The sequence below is a fragment of the Malaclemys terrapin genome, chromosome 5 (assembly GCF_027887155.1).
Source record: "Malaclemys terrapin pileata isolate rMalTer1 chromosome 5, rMalTer1.hap1, whole genome shotgun sequence".
In the NCBI taxonomy this organism is placed as follows: domain Eukaryota; kingdom Metazoa; phylum Chordata; order Testudines; family Emydidae; genus Malaclemys; species Malaclemys terrapin.
Genome location: NC_071509.1, coordinates 101435862 through 101455236, shown reverse-complemented (window position 1 = coordinate 101455236; position 19375 = coordinate 101435862). Strand labels below are relative to the sequence as shown.

At 39.1% G+C, this 19375-nt stretch overlaps 1 protein-coding gene across 2 annotated transcripts in view; it reads right to left on the bottom strand.

Annotated features, from left to right (window-relative positions):
- LOC128838508 (bifunctional heparan sulfate N-deacetylase/N-sulfotransferase 3) overlaps nucleotides 1–19375 on the bottom strand; it is a 110195-nt gene that overhangs the window by 39270 nt on the left and 51550 nt on the right. For both annotated transcript variants that reach the window (XM_054030756.1, XM_054030755.1), the window contains exons 5-6: nucleotides 9747–9932; nucleotides 5956–6084 (exon numbers count right to left, since the gene is read on the bottom strand). In XM_054030756.1, coding sequence (XP_053886731.1) covers nucleotides 5956–6084; nucleotides 9747–9932 — 315 coding nt within the window. The remainder of the gene's footprint in view (nucleotides 1–5955; nucleotides 6085–9746; nucleotides 9933–19375) is intronic.

Below are 19375 nucleotides of genomic sequence, written 5' to 3'. Positions count from 1 at the left end.
ATTTTTGATGCCATTACAGATACAGTATGCCTAGAAATTGCACTAGTTTATTTAGTTTTTATGGAATCGTTTGGGATTTTTAAAACATTTTTGGTTAAATTAATGCAAATTATTATATTTTTTTAAAAAAAGAACAATAACATTTTCTTCCCTAAAAGTTTCTTAGGGCCACATTTTGCCACTTTCATGGTGAGTATTACTTTACTTTGTGAGGGGCAAATGGTTAAGGATGGACCCTTGAATGTTTATTGTCTGACTGCTTAAACAGAGATAGAGGGCAAACAGCACTTTAATTCAGTCCTTCTTTTTGATATGTTCAGTAGGTTCACATTTCCTTATACTAGTGGTTCTCATACTGTGCTTTGTGGACTGATTACTTGCAGGTCATATGGTGTTACATCTCCTCCTGCTCCCAGCTGTTTCCACAGAATCAAGGTTCTTCTTTGTAAGGAAGGGGTTGTAAACCTATTGAAGCATCTGAATACAAAGAGGAGGATCCAATCTATGTGGCCCCACTTGGAGCCACTTCTACATAAAAGGAGAAAAAGGAGAGGAAATAGGAGTAATCCTCAGAAACAAGAGACCAATGATTAAACAGAGAGTTTCCAGCTGGATAGATGACTAATGACATCTGACACCACATTTGTCTTACATATAAGTAAGAATAAGAGCCATAAGATCTGAGGTCTCTTCCTAGTTCTGCCATGTGGCTTTAGGCAAGTCACATAACCTTTGTGTGCCTCAGTTTTCTGATCAGCAAATGAGAAAAATAATATTCGAATACTAATAATACAGGACAGTTGTGAGGCTTGATTCATTAATTTTTATGAAACACTGCGCTAGATCCTCAGCTGCAGTAAATTGGCCCAAGTCCATTGACATTAATGAGAATCTGGCCCTTTGAGATCTTCAACAGTAGAAGTGTAAAGTATTATTAAAAAGTAGGCAATGAGTTATAAAACTATTCAATCTCCTTTCACAGTTAGGTAGCACTTAAGCACTCAATGCTTTATAAACATAATGGGCATTGCTGCCAAGGTCTTTCTACAGCCACTATCAGATCACAATTCAACCAGCAGGCTAGGGATATAAATCCATACAAAATAAATACAGAGGTTTGCAGACCACAAGATTAGCTACTTTGGTACATTAGCTCTTATGTCCCACATTATATAAGTAGCAGAGATCGTTTGCAGAGCAGGATTTCCTGTGTAGATTGATGCTTTTCTTACCTGCAGGGCTAGTGAATTGAGAATGCCCTGGGAAAATGGCACTAACACAGGTTCTCATATGTCAAAAGCTTACAGATTCACATATGGTACTGTTGTTTGTGGTTCATTCTGTACTTGTGGTTGTTTCCAGACTATTACAGGAAGAAAGCCTCTCTGGTGAAAAGCTACCATTGTATGACCAGACCACAAAGAACGTTTTGGGGCTGATTTTTATGGGGATTGACTTGAATGTGAAGTACTCTTATGCATTTCGTACAGAACCAGGTTAATAACTTAAACCACAAAAAAACAAAAAACAAAAAAAAACCCCAAAAACCTATATTCACATAATGTTAATAGTCCAAGCTAAACTGACAATGTAAGTGAAATCAAGTGAGGGCTTAAATTTAATTTTAAATTCACCTTATCAAAACATTTCTGTGAACTGAACAAGTATTTAACTTTTTTGAAGAGAATATCATTTACTTGACAGTGTAATGGTTCCTTTATAATGGTTCCTCTTAATGTTTTTTGTATCTGTGGCCAAGTGATATAAAGAGAATTCCTCCCAATGGAAGTTTTGTTTCCTGTAGTAGGCTGAATATATGATTATTTCCTCAAAAATAAATCCAAACTACTTTATGATAAGTACATGAAAGTTTGTGAAATAAAACATGTCATGATCATTGAAATATAAGAAAATATGTACTTTATCTTTTGAAGTAGGATAGGGACTGAATGGCTAGGCAGCAGTTCTGCAGAAAAAGACATAGGAGTTACAGTGGACGAGAACCTGGATATGAGTCAACTGTGTGCCCTTGTTGCCAAGAAGGCTAATGGCATTTTGGGCTGTATAAAGTAGGAGCATTGCCAGCAGATTGAGGGACGTGATCATTCCCCTCTATTCAACATTAGTGAGGCCTCATCTGAAGTACTGTGTCCAGTTTTGGTCCCCACACTTTGGGTCCACACAAGAAGGATGTGGAAAAATTGGAAAGAGTCCAGCGGAGGGCAACAAAAATGATTAGAGGGCTGGAGCACATGACTTATGAGGAGAGGCTGAGGGAACTGGGATTGTTTAGTCTGCAGAAGAGAAGAATGGTGGGGGATTTGATAGCTGCTTTCAGCTACCTGAAAGGGGGTTCCAAAGAGGATGGATCTAGACTGTTCTCAGTGGTACCAGATGACAGAACAAGGAGCAATGGTCTCAAGTTGCAGTGCGGGAGGTTTAAGTTGGATATTAGGAAAAACTTTTTCACTAGGAGGGTGGTGAAGCACTGGAATGGGTTACCTAGGGAGGTTGTGGAATCTCCTTCCTTCGAGGTTTTTAAGGTCAGGCTTGACAAAGCCCTAGCTGGGATGATTTAGTTTGGGATTGATCCTGCTTTGAGCAGGGGGTTGGACTAGATGACCTCCTAAGGTCCCTTCGAACCCTGATATTCTATGATTAGTGTCTACTCTTTGCACAAATAAAACATTTTTGCTAGACTTGCAATTTATTATATAAATACATTTGACACTTTTAAAAAAATGTGTATGATAAGCCTCCTTTTTTAAATTGGTTATCCATCAGCCCAAAGGCAAACAGCTTTAGGAACTATTTTTAAATAAGTATTTAAAACTTATGGTCTATCTTTTCAAAGGCAGACACTAAAGCTATATCTGCAATTCATCATGGCAAAATTTTGGCATTCTATTTGTGTGTATATGCAATTATAAAAAAGAGCGCATTTAACGCCCATTATTTTATATTGTATTGTATGCTGAATAATACATTACATTGCTTAATGTTACAATAATCATGATCGCACAATGTAACTCATACAAAGACACTATTGTACCTTCGATCAACAACTGCTAGGCAGATATGCTGAAACATCTATGTTACCACTGTTCATCTTGTCTTTCCCCCCAGTTTATCTATTTTATACATCAGCTGTTATGTTGCAATATATAGAGATTGTAAGCTCTTTGGGGCAAGGACTAACTTTTTATTATATGTGTATACAGTACCTCACACAAGGGGGCTCTGATCTGCAACTGGGGTCTCCAGATGCTACAATAATTCAAATAAAAAACAAAAAACAATAAAACACAAAAGGAGGCACTGTTTAGGGGAGAAGGAAATCTTAATTTTGAATGTCTTGAATTTTGTACAATTAAAGTCTCAGCTTTAAAACATAATCCTCAATATTAATGTTTTTTTTAAATACAGTCATTCTAGTAGAGACAATTGGAACAAAGGGAAATAATATTAATAAAGTAACAAAAAGCAGGAGAGAATGCAGCCAGAATTGCAGAAAGAGGTTCTATCTACAGTGGAGTAACAGCAATAGTGTAGTGTGGAAAAGGAACACACATTTTATGGTCTGTTTCCTCAAAAGTGTCACATTCAAATACAGCATAGCATCAACCTTGTTTTGTTTAAGAGATCTGATAAGTATACAGCACATGGCATTGCTGTATTAATTTAAATCACAGGGAATGAGCTGGCAGGATTAGGACTAAAAGGTCTCCTACGCAACATTGCAGAGCATTAGTGCTAGGCAAGATGTCAAGTAATGTATACAAAACCAAAGATTTTGTTTTTTAAATCAGATACCCCCCCATCTGTGCATGTGCAGCTATGTGTTTACTTAGATGGGAGCAGTGAAGGGCTTTTAAATAGTAGACAGTAGAAGTAGAGCGGATACCAATTGCAGATTTTCCAGTAGTGAGTGCTGACTGCATCATCCCACTGACAGGCTGGTAGGGAAAGGCCTAGAGAAGCGAAGCAGAAGAATTGGCTATGTCAAGTAACTCCTCCTAATTGGCTAATGTTAAGACTGCCAAACCTGAGTTCGCAAGACAAGCCAAAATAATCCATGAGATTTTTTCCAACCCAAAATGTATATGAATTCTTGTTCTAGGGCATGAATTCCTGTGCCAAAGTAAACAACATGGCACCATTGTAACAAGTGCCATGCCCTGTAAAAATCAGGATGCTCATAGGAAAATATCTCACTGCGGGGAAGATGAATGCTCCGCTCCTTGAGTGCCTGTCAGAAAGCACTGCTTCAGACCTGGCCAAGTCACCCTCTCAAACTCAGAAGTAACAAATCCTCCTCAAGCAGCTCTCTTGCTTTTGGATGGGTTTATGATTCAAGCAACCAGACCCATGTTAAGCTTTGCTACCACACTGCTGTCAGGATCAGAAGAGGTCCTGTCAGCTAAGTTGTGTCCGTACCTCTTTCTAATCCTGGAGTGTAGTTCACCACCTGACTCCAATTTTTTGGTGCTATATCTTTTTCTTCCAGTCCCATTTCTTGAGCTAGCACACTACCCTTGAGAAGCTTTGTTCCATATTATGACAAAGCAGAGTGGTGCTTGAGCCTCCCTGCACCCCTTAGAAGAGTTGCAGCAACTTCCTAAAGCATCCAGCTTTTGACTGAAGCCTCCCACCCAAAGGGCTGCCCCAATCTCACCCTATTAATGTATCTGACCTGAAAAAGGATACTTTTCTATTTGTACCTGATGCCATTGCCTCACCTGAAGATCAGAGTGACTCCTGCAGGTATCCTGAACTAGGGAGACTGCAGCTTTGTGGAGGAGGTGTGTTTTTTCTTTCTTACATTCATTTCGTAACCTCTAAACATTACAAAAAAAAAAAAAAAAAAAAAAAACCCAAAACCCAAACCCCCAAACAGTTAAAACTAAAGTGTTAAAGAATTTAAGTTTTGAAAAAGAATTGCTTGCCAATTGTGAGTCAAATTCCCCAGAGTTGCTTACAGACAGCTTCTTTCCTCTGAACTCCCACTTACGTTGTTTGTATTAAATGAGGGCACAATAATGTTTAGGCTGAGCTATTCAAAGGATCTGAAAGGAAATAGATGTCCCACTCTTTTAAGCACCTTTGAAAACCCCAGCCTAGTGGTTAAGTGTCAGTGTAAATTCATCATACCAAATCTTATTTGCAAGTTGCAAATGCAGCCTAGCTTTTATCAATACTTTGCCTTTCAATTCAAATTCACCTTGACCTTGGGGCCAAAACTTACCTAAGAATTACAAATAGGAGTCTCATGTCAATTCTTGATAAATCTGACCTAATCCAAGCCAATTTCAAAAATATTGTGCTATATTATGCTAACCTTCAATATTCCGCAGTTTAATAGCCTGGCTGCTCCATTCTTTCTCCAGGGATAAATAAGAGGGTAAATAGACTGACTGAGTGGTCCATTTAAATGAAACTTTACTTTGAAGTAGAGTGAATGGTGCCTATGAATCAGTAAATGAGCAATTCTCAAAAAGCATTAAAAACGTCACTTCTTTGCGACTTTCTTAAACCAGTAGATGTGTCTAACTGTCTAACTTGGAAGTCTCAAGGGTAGAATATCGATTCTTATGGACTTCACCTAAGGTATTTGTTGCAGCTTTAACAATAAGAATTCTCAATACTTTAATACTTTTAGAAATTAAATCTTAATTATTGATGAATCTAAAAAATCAAAAAATCAAAACAAAAAAAGATAGAGGCTTGGCTTTAGACACCACATTAACTATAAGCCAGATAAAATAGAAGCCAGCATCAAACTATTAAATCTTATAGTATATCTGCACAGTATCATAGCTCAAACATATTAGATAATGATGGGGAGACTGCTTTGATCTGTGACAAATCAATATTTCTTGAGAGACATAGTTCATCAGCAAATTGCTCTTTAATCATTTTTTGTTAATCATTTCAAAAGCAGGTTGTAGTACTTACTGGATTGAGAACAACTGTGAAAAACAACTCCCCTCCCTGGATACTCTTGTCTAGTTCTTTTGGACCCCCAGGATACTCCTTATAGAAAATTGTATGAGTGAATAGACCACAGGTTTGCCTAGGCAGGACCTGAGTAAAAACAGGATGATAAAGAAAAATGTCTCAAACCAAAATGATTTTCATTCCTTTTGTAAAATAATAAATTTAATACAAATGAACTTTTGTAACTTTACCATTTACTTTCTGTCATTAAACTGTTATGTAGATTTAGCATTGCACCTTTAATTGAAGTCAGTAGTTAGACTGACAATTAATCTAAGGCCTGGGTAAGCTAACATACTGACATATCGGTATATAATGCATTTTTGAACAAACAAACAAACGAGTGACTTTTATATTATAGTGAAACCACAAGTCATTTTTTCCCAGTAATTCATGAATTTTTATTTGAAACGCAGTGACTATTGTTGAAAAGCCAGATGTAATTTAGAGTCTGCAAAAAAAACCAAAAAACACCTCTTTATGTACTTGATGTCTAATCTAACTGTATTTTAAGGCTGTCACCAAAACTTTTTTAGTTCATAAGGTGAGATCATAATCTGAAAAGTGATTTTATAAAAATAGCGTGGTGTGTTCTGTATTTATTGATTGTCATTCAAATCTGTGCAGTTTCCACTTAAAAGTAGGCTTTCTTTTGTGCCAGCCCTGCAAACTCAGTGCAGAATTTGAAAGTCAAATTGGTTCTTTCTTGCTCATGCATCATTGACAATAATGATTCTGTATTCAATGTAGTTATTTTTGTTGATGATGCATAAGTTACAATAGAATCCAGCTCACTTTCTCTCAGCTGAGCCAGCTCTGCAAGATTAATGGTAGTAAAAAGTAGTACAAACTTATTTTTTTAATGACTAAAATAAGCATGTATGACTCTAAACATACACAGGGAACAGCTCCTTTGAGTACGGTGCTGCTATTTCATGCATTTGCTTTTTACAATAGAACCACCTTTGAAATGTTTCCTTGTATCCCCAACTTGGAAAATGGATGGGTTTCATATATATAATGTTTTTTCCAGAAAATTTACATCTTAAGGCTGAACATCTAAGGACCAGATTTTTAAATACGTTTAAAAATATAGGCCTAAATCTCAAATGACAGTGATTATCAACAGCAGTTTGGCAAAGTCGGTGTTTGCTGGAATAAAGGCTCAGACTTTTTAAACCTGACACCTACTACGGAAATTCCTTACTCGGAAGAAATTATGCTTGTATATGAATCATTCTTTTCTGTGGTAATTTTTTTCAACATTCTATAGAATTTTATATTCTATAATGACCATAGACCAGGGGTGGGCAAATTTTTTGGCCTGAGGGCCATATCTAGCCATAGAAATTGTATGGCAGGTCATGAATGCTCACAATATTGGGCTTGGGGTGTGGGAAGGAGTGATGGCTCTGGTTGGGGGTGCGGGCTCTGGGGTGGGGCCAGAAGTGAGAAGTTCAGGGTGCAGGAGGGGGTTCTGGGCTGGGGAGTGGGATGTGGGGTGTGTGTGTGTGGGGGGGTGTGACAGCTTCAGCTGGGGGTGCGGGCTCTGGGGTGGGGCTGGGGCTGAGGAGTTTGGGGTGTAAGAGGTTGCTCTGGGCTGGGACTGAGGGGTTCAGAGGGTGGGAGAGGGATCAGGGCTGGGGCAAGGGCCCGGGGTGCAGGCTCCAGGCAGCGATTACCTCAAGTGGCTCTCAGAAGCAGCAGCATGTCCCTTCTCTGGCTCCTACATGGAGGTGTGGCCAGGCAGTTCTCCTGCAGCTCCCATTGGCTGTGGTTCCCGGCCAAGGGGAGCTGCGGGGGCAGCACTTGGAGCGGGGGCAGCATGTGGAGCGGAGCCCCCTGGCTGCCCCTACGCATAGGAGCTGGAAGGGGGCCATGTCGCTGTTTCCGGGAGCTGCGTGGAATGCCCCCCGCCCCTGCTCCTGGCTGAAGCAAAGCCCAGACCCCGCTCCGCGGCAGGAGCTTGAGGGCTGGATTAAAATGGCTGGTGGGCCGGATCAGGCCCATAGGCTGTAGTTTGCCCACCCCTGCTATAGACCATAAATCACAATTACAATTATGAAATATATGGAATTAATTTATTTGTTATAATCCTACAAATGCTTTTTAAATTCCTCTGGTTTCCCTGATGAAACATCAGTGCAATTGGTACAAAGGTACAGAGCTAAGTTGAGCAGGAGGGGAAATGCTTCTGGTAAATCTTATATAATGTCTTTATTATGGCATGTGTTCATCACCATCAGCCTGCAGATGCAGAAAATTAATGCATTTGCTCTGAAGAACAGAAACCCTGAGATTTCTGAGACAGGTGGTCTTATGCTGATTATTCTCGGTAAATTGATTTTTGGCCCTGCTATCCTGTTTCTCAAAGCTTATGTTAAATCTTATTCAATATGCGCCTTCAAAATGATATGTTTTTACCAAAATTTATGAACAGAGTTATTTGGAGAGTTCTCAGAATCAATCAACCCTATTCAGATGCTTTACGCCCCCTGAGGGTATCTACAAACCTATTATTTTACTTAGAGCTAATGCTTTCCTGAGACTAAGCTTTAACGTAGTGTGATTTTTTATTTTTAACTGCAGATCATTTTAACAGGCTTCTCCCAAACCTAGATTCACACATTACATTTTGGAGTATTAATTTGTCAGGATAATGCTATTCACGGTAACTCTTTAGGACAATACCATAATTACTGTATAAGCTAAATGGAAGTATTAGCTGGAGCTAATGCACCAGGCATACTCCTCTAAATGCACTCAAAACAGCCCAAAGTATGATGTGGTACAAATATTAGTGATCTCTCTCACATACGGAAAGATGCAAAAATTACCCTAAAGTCTTTTTTAAAAAGTTGTTTTAAAACATTTCACTGACAATAATGCACAGGGTTTCGCAAATGCTGAACAGCCAGGAAATACCCTATTCCTTAATTATTATTGCCTAAATGACCTACATGGTGTTAACAGAGAATTTTGTGTCAGTAATGAAAAGTCACAGTCAGGAAAGTAGTGCAGTCCATGTCTGTCAATATGAATTATAGGGAGTACAATGGAAGAATTGGGTGATTTGGACTAGAGTTGCCTCCAGGGAATAATTCCACAGCTTGAGAGGATGCTTTCTTCCCTCCAGCCCTCTGGGGATCTGCCCAGCATCAAAGCTGTGCTACTTGGGCCAAGAGCTTAGCTGGGTTTGAGCCATAGTAAGAGGCACACTGGCAGAATGTGTGGGAAGGTCGCAAGGTGAGGGACATTTCATACAATTGAAGCAGCACTTTACTGTTTAAAGATGAAAGGCCAGATTCTCAATTGGTGTATGTTGGCATAACTCCTTTGCAGTCAGTGGAGCTATGCATTTACAACCAGCTGAAAATCTCACCAATAACGCTCACCAAAGTATTACTGGTGATATTTCCAGCTGGTTGTAAATTACTTTGTTACTGGCTTAAAAATCTGAAGGAAAATGTCAGTGTATCAAAAGCAGTAACAGATAGGCCCCAATGTCAGAAGCTATGCTGCTTTCATCAGCAGTACGGTGAATGCCAGCAAGAGGTTTAGACATGCTGATTTTAATTAGCAGGTTAATGTCAACTATACCTTACAATTTCTACATAGCCATATGTGCTTCTCACAATGTGAACTTTCAGGATGCTGTGCTTTTACACTTTTTTTGTTTTGTTTTTTAAAATGAATCATGAAAAGCTGAAGCAGTAAGTTTGAATATAAAAATCATAAAAGCAGCTCACCATGATATTTTTGTGGATGAAGCCCCGTCTGTACCGTGCAGGTTTTAGATGTGGATACTCTTCTGTGCTGGTGATTTTGATATTCCAGACCTTTTTCCAGGCCTCATAAAGCTGAACATGTACAGGGTAAACCCCGGAGTGGTGTGGAGCTACCGCATAGCCCATGTCAGTTGGAATGCCATGTTCCTGAAAAATATCAGAAAAAGTGACTGATCTAGAAAATTAAAGTAATTTAATGCTTGTGTAGCTTGCAAACACCTTTTTTGGGAGACAGCGTAGATGGGTCTAAAATGCAGTCAGGGATGATCTGAAGACGCATGCTGGTACAAAAGGGAAGCAGTTAGATACGCAAAGGTTTGAATACACAAACCTATAATGAAGTTTTAGGAATAAGAAGAGAAGAATGATAGAAATGTAAGAAAAATTATGTTGTGTTCTTATACCAATACCTCAAAAAGGGGGGCATATCTTTGCAAGTTTTTGAGAAAAAATTTCCCATATTCTGCCGTTAAAAAGTCCCCAACTACAAAATATGTGATCCCACTCACTGTGAGCCTTTAAATTGCTCATTCTCAGGCAATACTCTTGCTGACTTCAATAAGTTTTACCTGTGTAGGGCTGAGGGCCAGAGCCTATTGCCACTCTGCTGATAAAATTCACTCTCCGTGCAGAGGACCATTACAAGATCTTATACCACTTAAGTCCCAAGTGCGTAGTCCCTAAGGAAAAGTTGTAAGATCAGATGTTCTCCTAGTATTCTGTCCTTGCTGTGTCAGCTGAGCAGGAGCAGAACAACTGGTGCCGTGAATACATCATTCTTAAACAGTTAACAATACACAAATTCAGGATTTGTCTGTCTACCTCTTTAAAATAACAAACATAAAAGGTGACTGCTTAGTCATAGCGCTTAAGACCAGGGCATGTGCAAGGATGTTTCGCACCCTAGGCGAAACTTCCACCTTGCGCCCTCCCGCCTCCCCGAGCCCTGCGGCAGCTCCCTACCCCTGCCCGGCCCAGGGAGCCGTGCGGCAGCTCCCCACCCCAGCTCACCTCTGCTCCGCCCCCTCCCCGAGCCCTGTGGCAGCTCCCCATACCCCCCTCGGCCCTGAGGCGCCTCCCCCGCGGCAGCTCCCCACCTCCCCCCCGCCCTGAGGCGCCTCCCCGTGGCAGCTCCCCCCCCAACCCGGGGAGCCGTGCGGCAGCTCCCCACCCCAGCTCCCCTCTGCTCCGCCTCCTCTGCTGTCGCTGCTCCACTTCTCCCCCCCTCCCAGGGTTGCAGCGCCAATCAGCAGTTTGGCGCCGCAAGCCTGGGAGGGACAGAAGCAAAGCGGGGCGGCGTGCTCAGGGGAGGAGGTGGAGCAGAGGTGAGCTGGGGCAGGGAGTTCCCTGTGTGCTGCCCCCCCTTACTTGCTGCAGGTGGCCCTCCCTGCGCCCTCCCACCCCAGCTCCCTCCGCCTAAATGCTGATGATGACTGGGGCGACCGAAGATCTGGCCACTGCGGTCGCCGCTGAAGAAAATGCCGCCCTCCAAATGCTAGCGCCCTAGGCGACCACCTAGGTCGCCTAATAGGTTGCACCGGCCCTACTTAAGACAGAGTACTGACTTGGCTCTAAACTAGTACTGAGGCACTCCTCTCCTGTCCTAGACCCACTCAGCACTACCCTCATGCTCTGTTGATCAGCACAGTATAATCTTTGTCTAAGATGTTTTGTGCAGAATCCTCTTACCGCATATTTGGGAAAAAATGATATAGCTTTCCATCTCTATTTTTTTCAGATTTCCCATTGAAGATTTGATTGTCTTAAAATTTGACCAATGGTCACAGTTACTACCAGCTAGTACTCCCTTTTGTAGTCATCTTCATGTTCTGCTACTCAGCTTCTTATCTAGATATGTATCTGCTGGCATGTAAATGACCCTAAGTGAGTTTCTTGATGATTTTAATAATCTTGCCTGGTTCACTTTAAAACCTTAAATGCATAGCCACGGCCCTAATCATATTTCCTCAAGATTCCTGTTGTTCTTTAGCTATGCCTTAAAATGAGGACTCCTCTGTAATTATAAATCTCTTTCTCTTATTTTACTGAATTCAATTATGAATCTCACTTGGTTATTTCTACTATAATTTACTAAATTCTGTGTTAAAGCTAAATTCCTAAATTATTCTGGGTGAACCTAGTGACTTCTGAAATTACAACTTGTAGGTAAAGAAAACAATCTTAATGTGATACACGAGCCAAGAGAATGGAGAATTTCCCCTGATTTATTACTACTTTTTGGATTTTTACTCAGATTTACTGGGATCATATCCACCATATACACTTATACAGCACAGGGAGGGAAACTAGATTGATAACATTTAAAACATCACACAATCAGACACCAATGAGAGAAAAGCATCTTTTTAATACTTTAGAATTTATATTGAATAGCTTTGTCAACTGCATAACAAAAGCATAACCTCACTTTTTCTACCACAGCACTTATCAGCTTATATTGCGATGCTGTCATTCTTCTTGCTTGCATGTAAAAAAAAAATATTTTTTTTCTTTTGTAGTTAATTAAATGCTTGTAGAAACGGACATAAAGTAGAACCTCAGAGTTATGAACACTTTGGGAATGGAGGTTGTTTGTAACTCTGAAATGTTCGTAACTCTGAACAAAACATTATGGTTGGTCTTTCAAAAGCTTGCAACTGAACATAGACTTAATAAACCTTTGAAAATTTACTATGCTGAAGAGACATGCTGCTTTTTTTTAGTAGTTTACATTTAACACAGTACTGTACTGTATTTGTTTTTTGTTTTGTTATTGTTGTTGTCTTTTTTGTCTCAGCTGCTGCCTGATAGTGTACTTCCTGTTCCAAATGAGGTGTGTGGTTGACTGGTCAGTCCATAACTCTGGTATTCGTAACTCTGAGGTTCTACTGTACCGACATCCCTGAAAAATGAAACCATCTCTTTATCTCCAAAACAGATTCAGAATGGGCAGCAGCAAAGTACACTTCCTTTCACTGCTTTGCCAAGTTGCTGGAACCTTGATGAACTCTTGTGGTGAAAGGGTAATTCATTTTCCATAATCATCAAACTCTGGCTTCTCTCTTGAGACTGCCAACAAGGCTGCCAAATGGCATAGAGATTTTTGTGGACACTTGCCCACAAGTTGGGCCTAGACCACTAACTCGTTCACATAGCCTACAAATAGCCATATAAGAGTAACTACTTTTTGGTCATGACTGACTTGGGGTGGATTCTAATTTGTGATCAAGAGATCAACAGCTTACTACTCCCCTGAGGCATCCAGTCTCCAAACAATGGGAACCTGCAGCTGCCTTTACCCTGCAGAACTCCTGGAAGGGATGTGGTATCAACATTTATGCTTTCTTTTCCTCTAGGTATGAAAACTCCTTAGGCACAAGTGCCCTCAGAAGTGTGGAGGATACAAATTGTGCTCCACGTATCCATTCATATGTACACACAAACACACACACGTTTGTATGACATTTGCCCCAAGTTCAGGACAGTCAAGACTTAGTCCTAGACCACTGACAAGTTTTCTACAAATGAAGTGTCACAGCTATAAAATCTATTTGATCATGATGCAGAAAGGCTAGAAAAGGAGTTTCATCCCATTGGGAAGACAATGTTGTCAGTGTAATACACAGTATCTCCTTCTAGTCCTGGAAGAATCTGAAAAAACAGACATTAAAGTTGTAATGTTTGTAGGTAAAGACAAGCTATTTTCCCTCATTTTAGGGGGTTAGGGCCCCTTCTGGTACAGCTGGACTTCTAAAAAACATACTTGGTTTATTAGGTAGAGGATTTTTTTTCAAATCCCAATAATTTTTGTAAAAATCTAAAACATTTGTAAAATAGTTGTTTTTAATTCATAGCAAACACAGAATGCGTGATAGCGTGGTATGGCATAAGATTTTATTATCATGCATTTGAGATAGCCTGCATGATTCACTTTGAGTTTCCTCACTTGGTAGTAATGCAGCCATCCAGAAGTTATGCTTGATAAGACCTATATATCACACTGTCAATTATTCCTTATATATATATGCTTGGTTCTCTACTGTGGGTGCACAGTGTGTAATGTACATTCACTTCAATGCTAAGTAGGGCTGAGTAAAAAGAGTATAGGACTTGGCCCATTGATTTGACTACAATCAGTTATTTAGCTTTAAACTACTTAATTCCAGTACAGAAGTTTCAATTCCCCTTTCTCTTATCTTAATCTTTTCTACTTCACTTGAGCATGCACAAGCATCAAAAAGAATAATCTTTATAAAATGTGTAAGAGACTGTATTCTCTAATGTCCTATTTAATCTTCTTCATTCAACTTTTATTTAAAGTCTGAATTAAGTGGTTTCTTAATCTTACACCAATATTCACTAATAAATATGTAATTTAATTAAAATCTTTCATACTAATTATGAGCATATCTTTCCCCATGTAATAATGTCTTCTTCAGTATTTTTCAAATATTGTTATTCTTATACTGAGTATTTCATACAGAATTAAGAAATTTTACTGTATTTCATACAGAAGTAAGGGTGGCAATACCATACCATGGGCAGCCAGACAGTGGCGGCTGCTGACGGAGGGCCCAGCTCTGCAGGCAGCAGCACAGAGGTAAAGGGTGGCAATACCATACCATGCCATCCTTATTTCTGCGCTGCTGCTGGCGGCACCTCTGCCTTCAGAGTTGGGCTCCCAGCCAGCAGCCACCGCTCTCCAGCTGCCGCCAGCAGCAGTGCAGAAGTAAGGATAGCAATATCGCAACCCTCCCTACAATAACCTTGCAACCTTCCCCCTCCCCCCCATGCACACACAACTCCCTTTTGGATCAGGATCCCTACAATTACAACACTGTGAAATTTCAGATTTAAATAGCTGAAATCGTGAAATTTACGATTTTTAAAATCCTAGGACTGTGAAATTGACTAAAATGGACTGTGACTTTGGTAGGGACCTACGCATACTGTATCAATTCCAGGCTGGATAAAAAATCAATGGATTTTTTTTTTTAAATCGGATTCTTTTTATTTAAATTGGATTTTTTTGATAAAATGCTTTTGAGGAAAAAAACCTATCTAAAGATAGGTTTAATTAAGATACATTATATCTTAGCTCAAAGATATTTGATCATGGAATAGGGATTATAAATTCTAATTCTATAATATGAGACAATATATTCATGTAATGTTTAAGAAAAGTTTTGTAAATGAGTTCCAATAGTTCATGGATTAGGAACCCACTCTTATGGGGTTCCAGGGGCTTCTGTATAGATTATTTAGGTCAATCTTTCTATCTACCCAATGGGACTCAGTGCTCAGTCTAGAAGATACCATCAGCGATGCTTAGTTTTGCAGTTCTCAAACTGTGGATTTGTGTCTCCAGAGATAACATGCTTGTTAACAGCAAAAATGTTTTTAAATAAATAATATATAGATGTGAGGAATAACAGACCTCAACCGTATTGTCCCTCTGCAAATTTGTACACAGAGTCAATCCCTTACCTCTCTCTAAAAGTGAAAAGTTTCAAAAAGTTCAATGAATAGAAGATTGTTGGGGGCAGAATTGATCTGGACAAGGAGAAGAAGTCTGAAGATAAATGTGAGACGGGAGGGGCAGGCAGTAGAAACAACAGTGAAACTGTTTGAGCAGCATATTCCAGAAGTCTTGAGGTCTTTCTGAGTGTAGCCTTCATTGATTTGAGATCTAACATACTATTCTCTCACTAGAAAGGAGAACCTATAATGGCAGCAGGCCGTTAAGGAGACCCAGTTTGGGAATATTTTAATGAAGTTCCTCTACCTGTGGGTAAGACAGGGAGGTGTGCAAAATACAAACAGTGCAACAAAGAAATGCAAGGCCTGATTGCCCAAATGAAACAACATCATAAGAAGTGTTCCTTCTCAGGAGAAAGCTTCATTGAAGTTGATGAAAGGAACATGTCTGAACATGCAGGATCTTCAGGTTGGTAAAAATTTTTATTTCATACTTCTTTTGTAAGGAATTCCTGTCGTCCTTCTGGACTATTCTTGAATTCTCATGTTTGAGCAAAAAATATAGTTGTTACTCTATGGTACTATCATTTTAGATGCAGTTGTGATAAAAAATAAATAGCTGAAATAGGCAGATCTTCCTTTTACAATTTCACCTTTATAGTAGTACTGAGTGTCAGTGAATGCAATGAGTAATACTAAATGAGCAGTATGGTAATAATAATTAAATAACTGCATTGACTTATTTTGTTTAAGAAAATCCATCCTCAACATACAGGATTCTGAAGACTATCCACCTTCAAGATCACCATCATTTTTTATAGTTTCAGAGTTATCTGCCAATGATAGTGTTTCAGTCACATCATGTATGTCACACAGCCACAGTATATCACCTGTAGCAAAAAAAATAATAAAAAAAAAAAAAAAATATTTCCATCATCCAGTAAAAACCATAGATAAGTTTGTGATAAGAACCAGCAGATTACAAAAAGATGTAATTGATGAAAAAATTGCCCGGTTTGTTTAAGCAACAAACTCTCCTTTCCGTATGATTGAGAACCCACACTTCATTAACATTGTTCAGTCATTAAGACCAGGATACAGTCCACCCAACAGAGCAGATGTTGCAGGCAAATTGCTGGATAAAGTGTATGAAAGAGAAATTGAGCAGAGTGCAAAAGTTCTAGAGGATAAAATTGTTAACCTGAGTCTTGATGGGTGGAACAATGTCCACAATGATCCTGTTGTATGTGTTTGTGAAATATTGGAACGGCCTTCTGAGGGAAACGGTGGGGGCAACGGACCTGTCTGGTTTTAAGATTAAGTTAGATAAGTTTATGGAGGGAATGGTTTAATGGTAAAACATATTACCCAAGGAATACCAAGCAATGATAAATAGTATAATGGCTAACAGGGGTCAGGCTGGAGACTCTTGCCTACATGCTCGGGGTCTTACTGATTGCCATATTTGGGGTCGGGAAGGAATTTTCCTCCAGGGTAAATTGGCTGAGCCTCTGGAGGTTTTTCACCTTCCTCCGCAGCATGGGGCAGGGATCACTAGCAGGAAGGTCTCTGCCAATTGAAGTCACTAAAACACAGGATTGGGGACTTCAACAGCAGAGTCAAGGGAAGGGGTAGGGACGGTTTTGTGGCCTGCAGCATGCAGGGGGTCAGACCAGATGATCATAATGGTCCCTTCTGACCTTAAAGTCTATGAGTCTATGAGAACAGAAGAAGGGAATGTCTTCCTTACAGAAACAATTGATACATCAGGAAATGCACACACAGCAGAATACTGACAAGAAGTAATAAAAATAAAAGCTATAACAAACTGTGAAAAAAATTTCAAATGTCTAGTATGCAGCTTGGTCACTGACAATGCTGCAAATGTATCCAAGATGAGAAGAATTATTTAGAAGAGAGACCCAAGCTAATAACATACGGTTGCAGCGCTCATTTGTTGCACCTCCTAGCCAAAGCCTTTAGTGTTCCAGAAATAAAGGCTAATGTGTTTGAAATTGCAAAATACTTCCGTAACAACCACTTTGCAGCAGCTGCTCTGAAAAAAAGTGGGAGGAACCAAGCTAACTCTCCCACAAGATGTGTGATGGAATTCAGTAGTGGACTGTTTTGAGCACTATATCAAGAACTGGCCTAATCAGATTACAGTTTATGAACAAAATCGTGAAAAAATAGATGGCATCATCACAGCCAAAGTTCTGAACATTGGGCTTAAGAGAAATGTTGAAAACATGCTGAGTATCCTGTAGCCTTGAACAAAATGCAGGGAAATAGCTGTTTTATTGCTGACACTGTTGAAATTTGGAAGGAACTGAGTGAGATCTTAAAAAGAGAAATATGCAATGACAGAGTTAAATTACAAGCATTAAAAAAAACAAATGGGACAAACACTATCTACAGCTCATTTTCTTGCAAATATTCTCAATACTCAGTACTAGGGTCAAACCTTAACTGCTGAAGAAAAGGAGTTGGCTATATCATGGACATCCAGCAATCATCCCTCCATAATGCCAACTATAATACACTTCAGAGCTAAGGGTGAAGCATTCAAGAAATATGTTTGCTGATGATGTTTTAAAGAAAGTCTCACCAGTGAACTGGTGGAAGTCACTTAAGCACTTGGATTCAGAGACTGCTAAAGTAACAATCTCACTTTTAACAGCAGTAGCTCTTCTGCTGGTGTAGAAAGAATATTTTCTTCCTGTGGACTAATTCATTCCAAATTGAGAAGTCGTTTGGGACCTGAAAAAGCAGGAAAGCTTGTTTTTCTTTTCCAGATTATGAACAAACAGGAAAATTAAGGTGAAGATGACTGAGTTAGCTGCAGAAGCCAATATTTTAAGTTTCTCATTTTGACCTGACTGACACAGTAGATTTAATTTTTTTTTAATATTTCATTTAACTATTCTAGTTAAAAACAATTTTAACAAAAACAAACCGGATTTTAAAAAACTTGAATGTTTTATTAAATTCAATAATTCATATGCTTGCTCTGTTAAAATATTATATGTTTGCTGTTGAAAAAAAACAAACAATCCAGAATACATAACGTTGTTGTTTTAGTTAAATAAAACAATGTAAATGTCTGTCTGGTGATGTTCTCCTCCTAATACAGCATGGCAAGAAAATCCTTCAAATATTAATGATTAACCTGTTGAATTGGAGATAGTTCACCTCTCAATGACTTCCATAAATATCTGCTTCAATTACCTTTGGTAGATGAAGTAACCAATCATTCATTTTCTGATATAGCTGTACAACTAATCAGAAAAATTTTCAAAATAAATCACTTTAAAAATGTATAGTGTGTACCTTCTAAAAATGAAACCTACATCTATCTCTGAGTTGTGAAGAATATGTATTAAGGTTATAACAACCAACAAGAGTACACTTTTATGAAGAAATCCATGATTAAATCGAGTCTGCTTGACTAGTGATTTAAATCAAATCCACCCTGATTCAATTCTCAGTTTCTGAGCAAACTGCTTTCTATTCAGTAGGGGGAAAGTCCCACAACTGCATTTAATTGATGCATCTGTATAAAAACACAGAGTAAAATCTTTTATTTTTTCGTGTCACATTTTTCTTCATTTTCTGAAAATTTCACAACGGGTTGGATTTAAAACAACCTAAGTGAATCTCAATATTTACAATCTGTAAACTACAACTGTCTTTCATATATCTCAATCTGTCTTCCAACTGACTTTGGAAAAAAGAATTGCAAAAATGGATCAGACCACTGGTCCATCTAGTCCAGTATTCTGTCTCTAATAGTGGCCATACCAGCTACTTCTGAGGAAGATGCAAGAAAATCTGCAGTAAGCACTTAAAGGATAACTGGGATATTCTTGTTAACTCTTATCACATCCTCTCTTATTCACTTCTGCTCTAAAGAAAAGTCTCTATTTTTTCAGACTCTTTCCATGTGCTTCTAATAGTTCTTGTCTGTGAGCTCCTCCTATTTCTGCAATATTCTCTTTGAGATGGGGTGACCAGAGCTGAAAACAGTATTCCAGGCAGAGTTTACCAATGATTTATATGATGATATTTTTGCTGGAAACTATATTTTGTTAATTAACTTTTAGTGCAAAGAG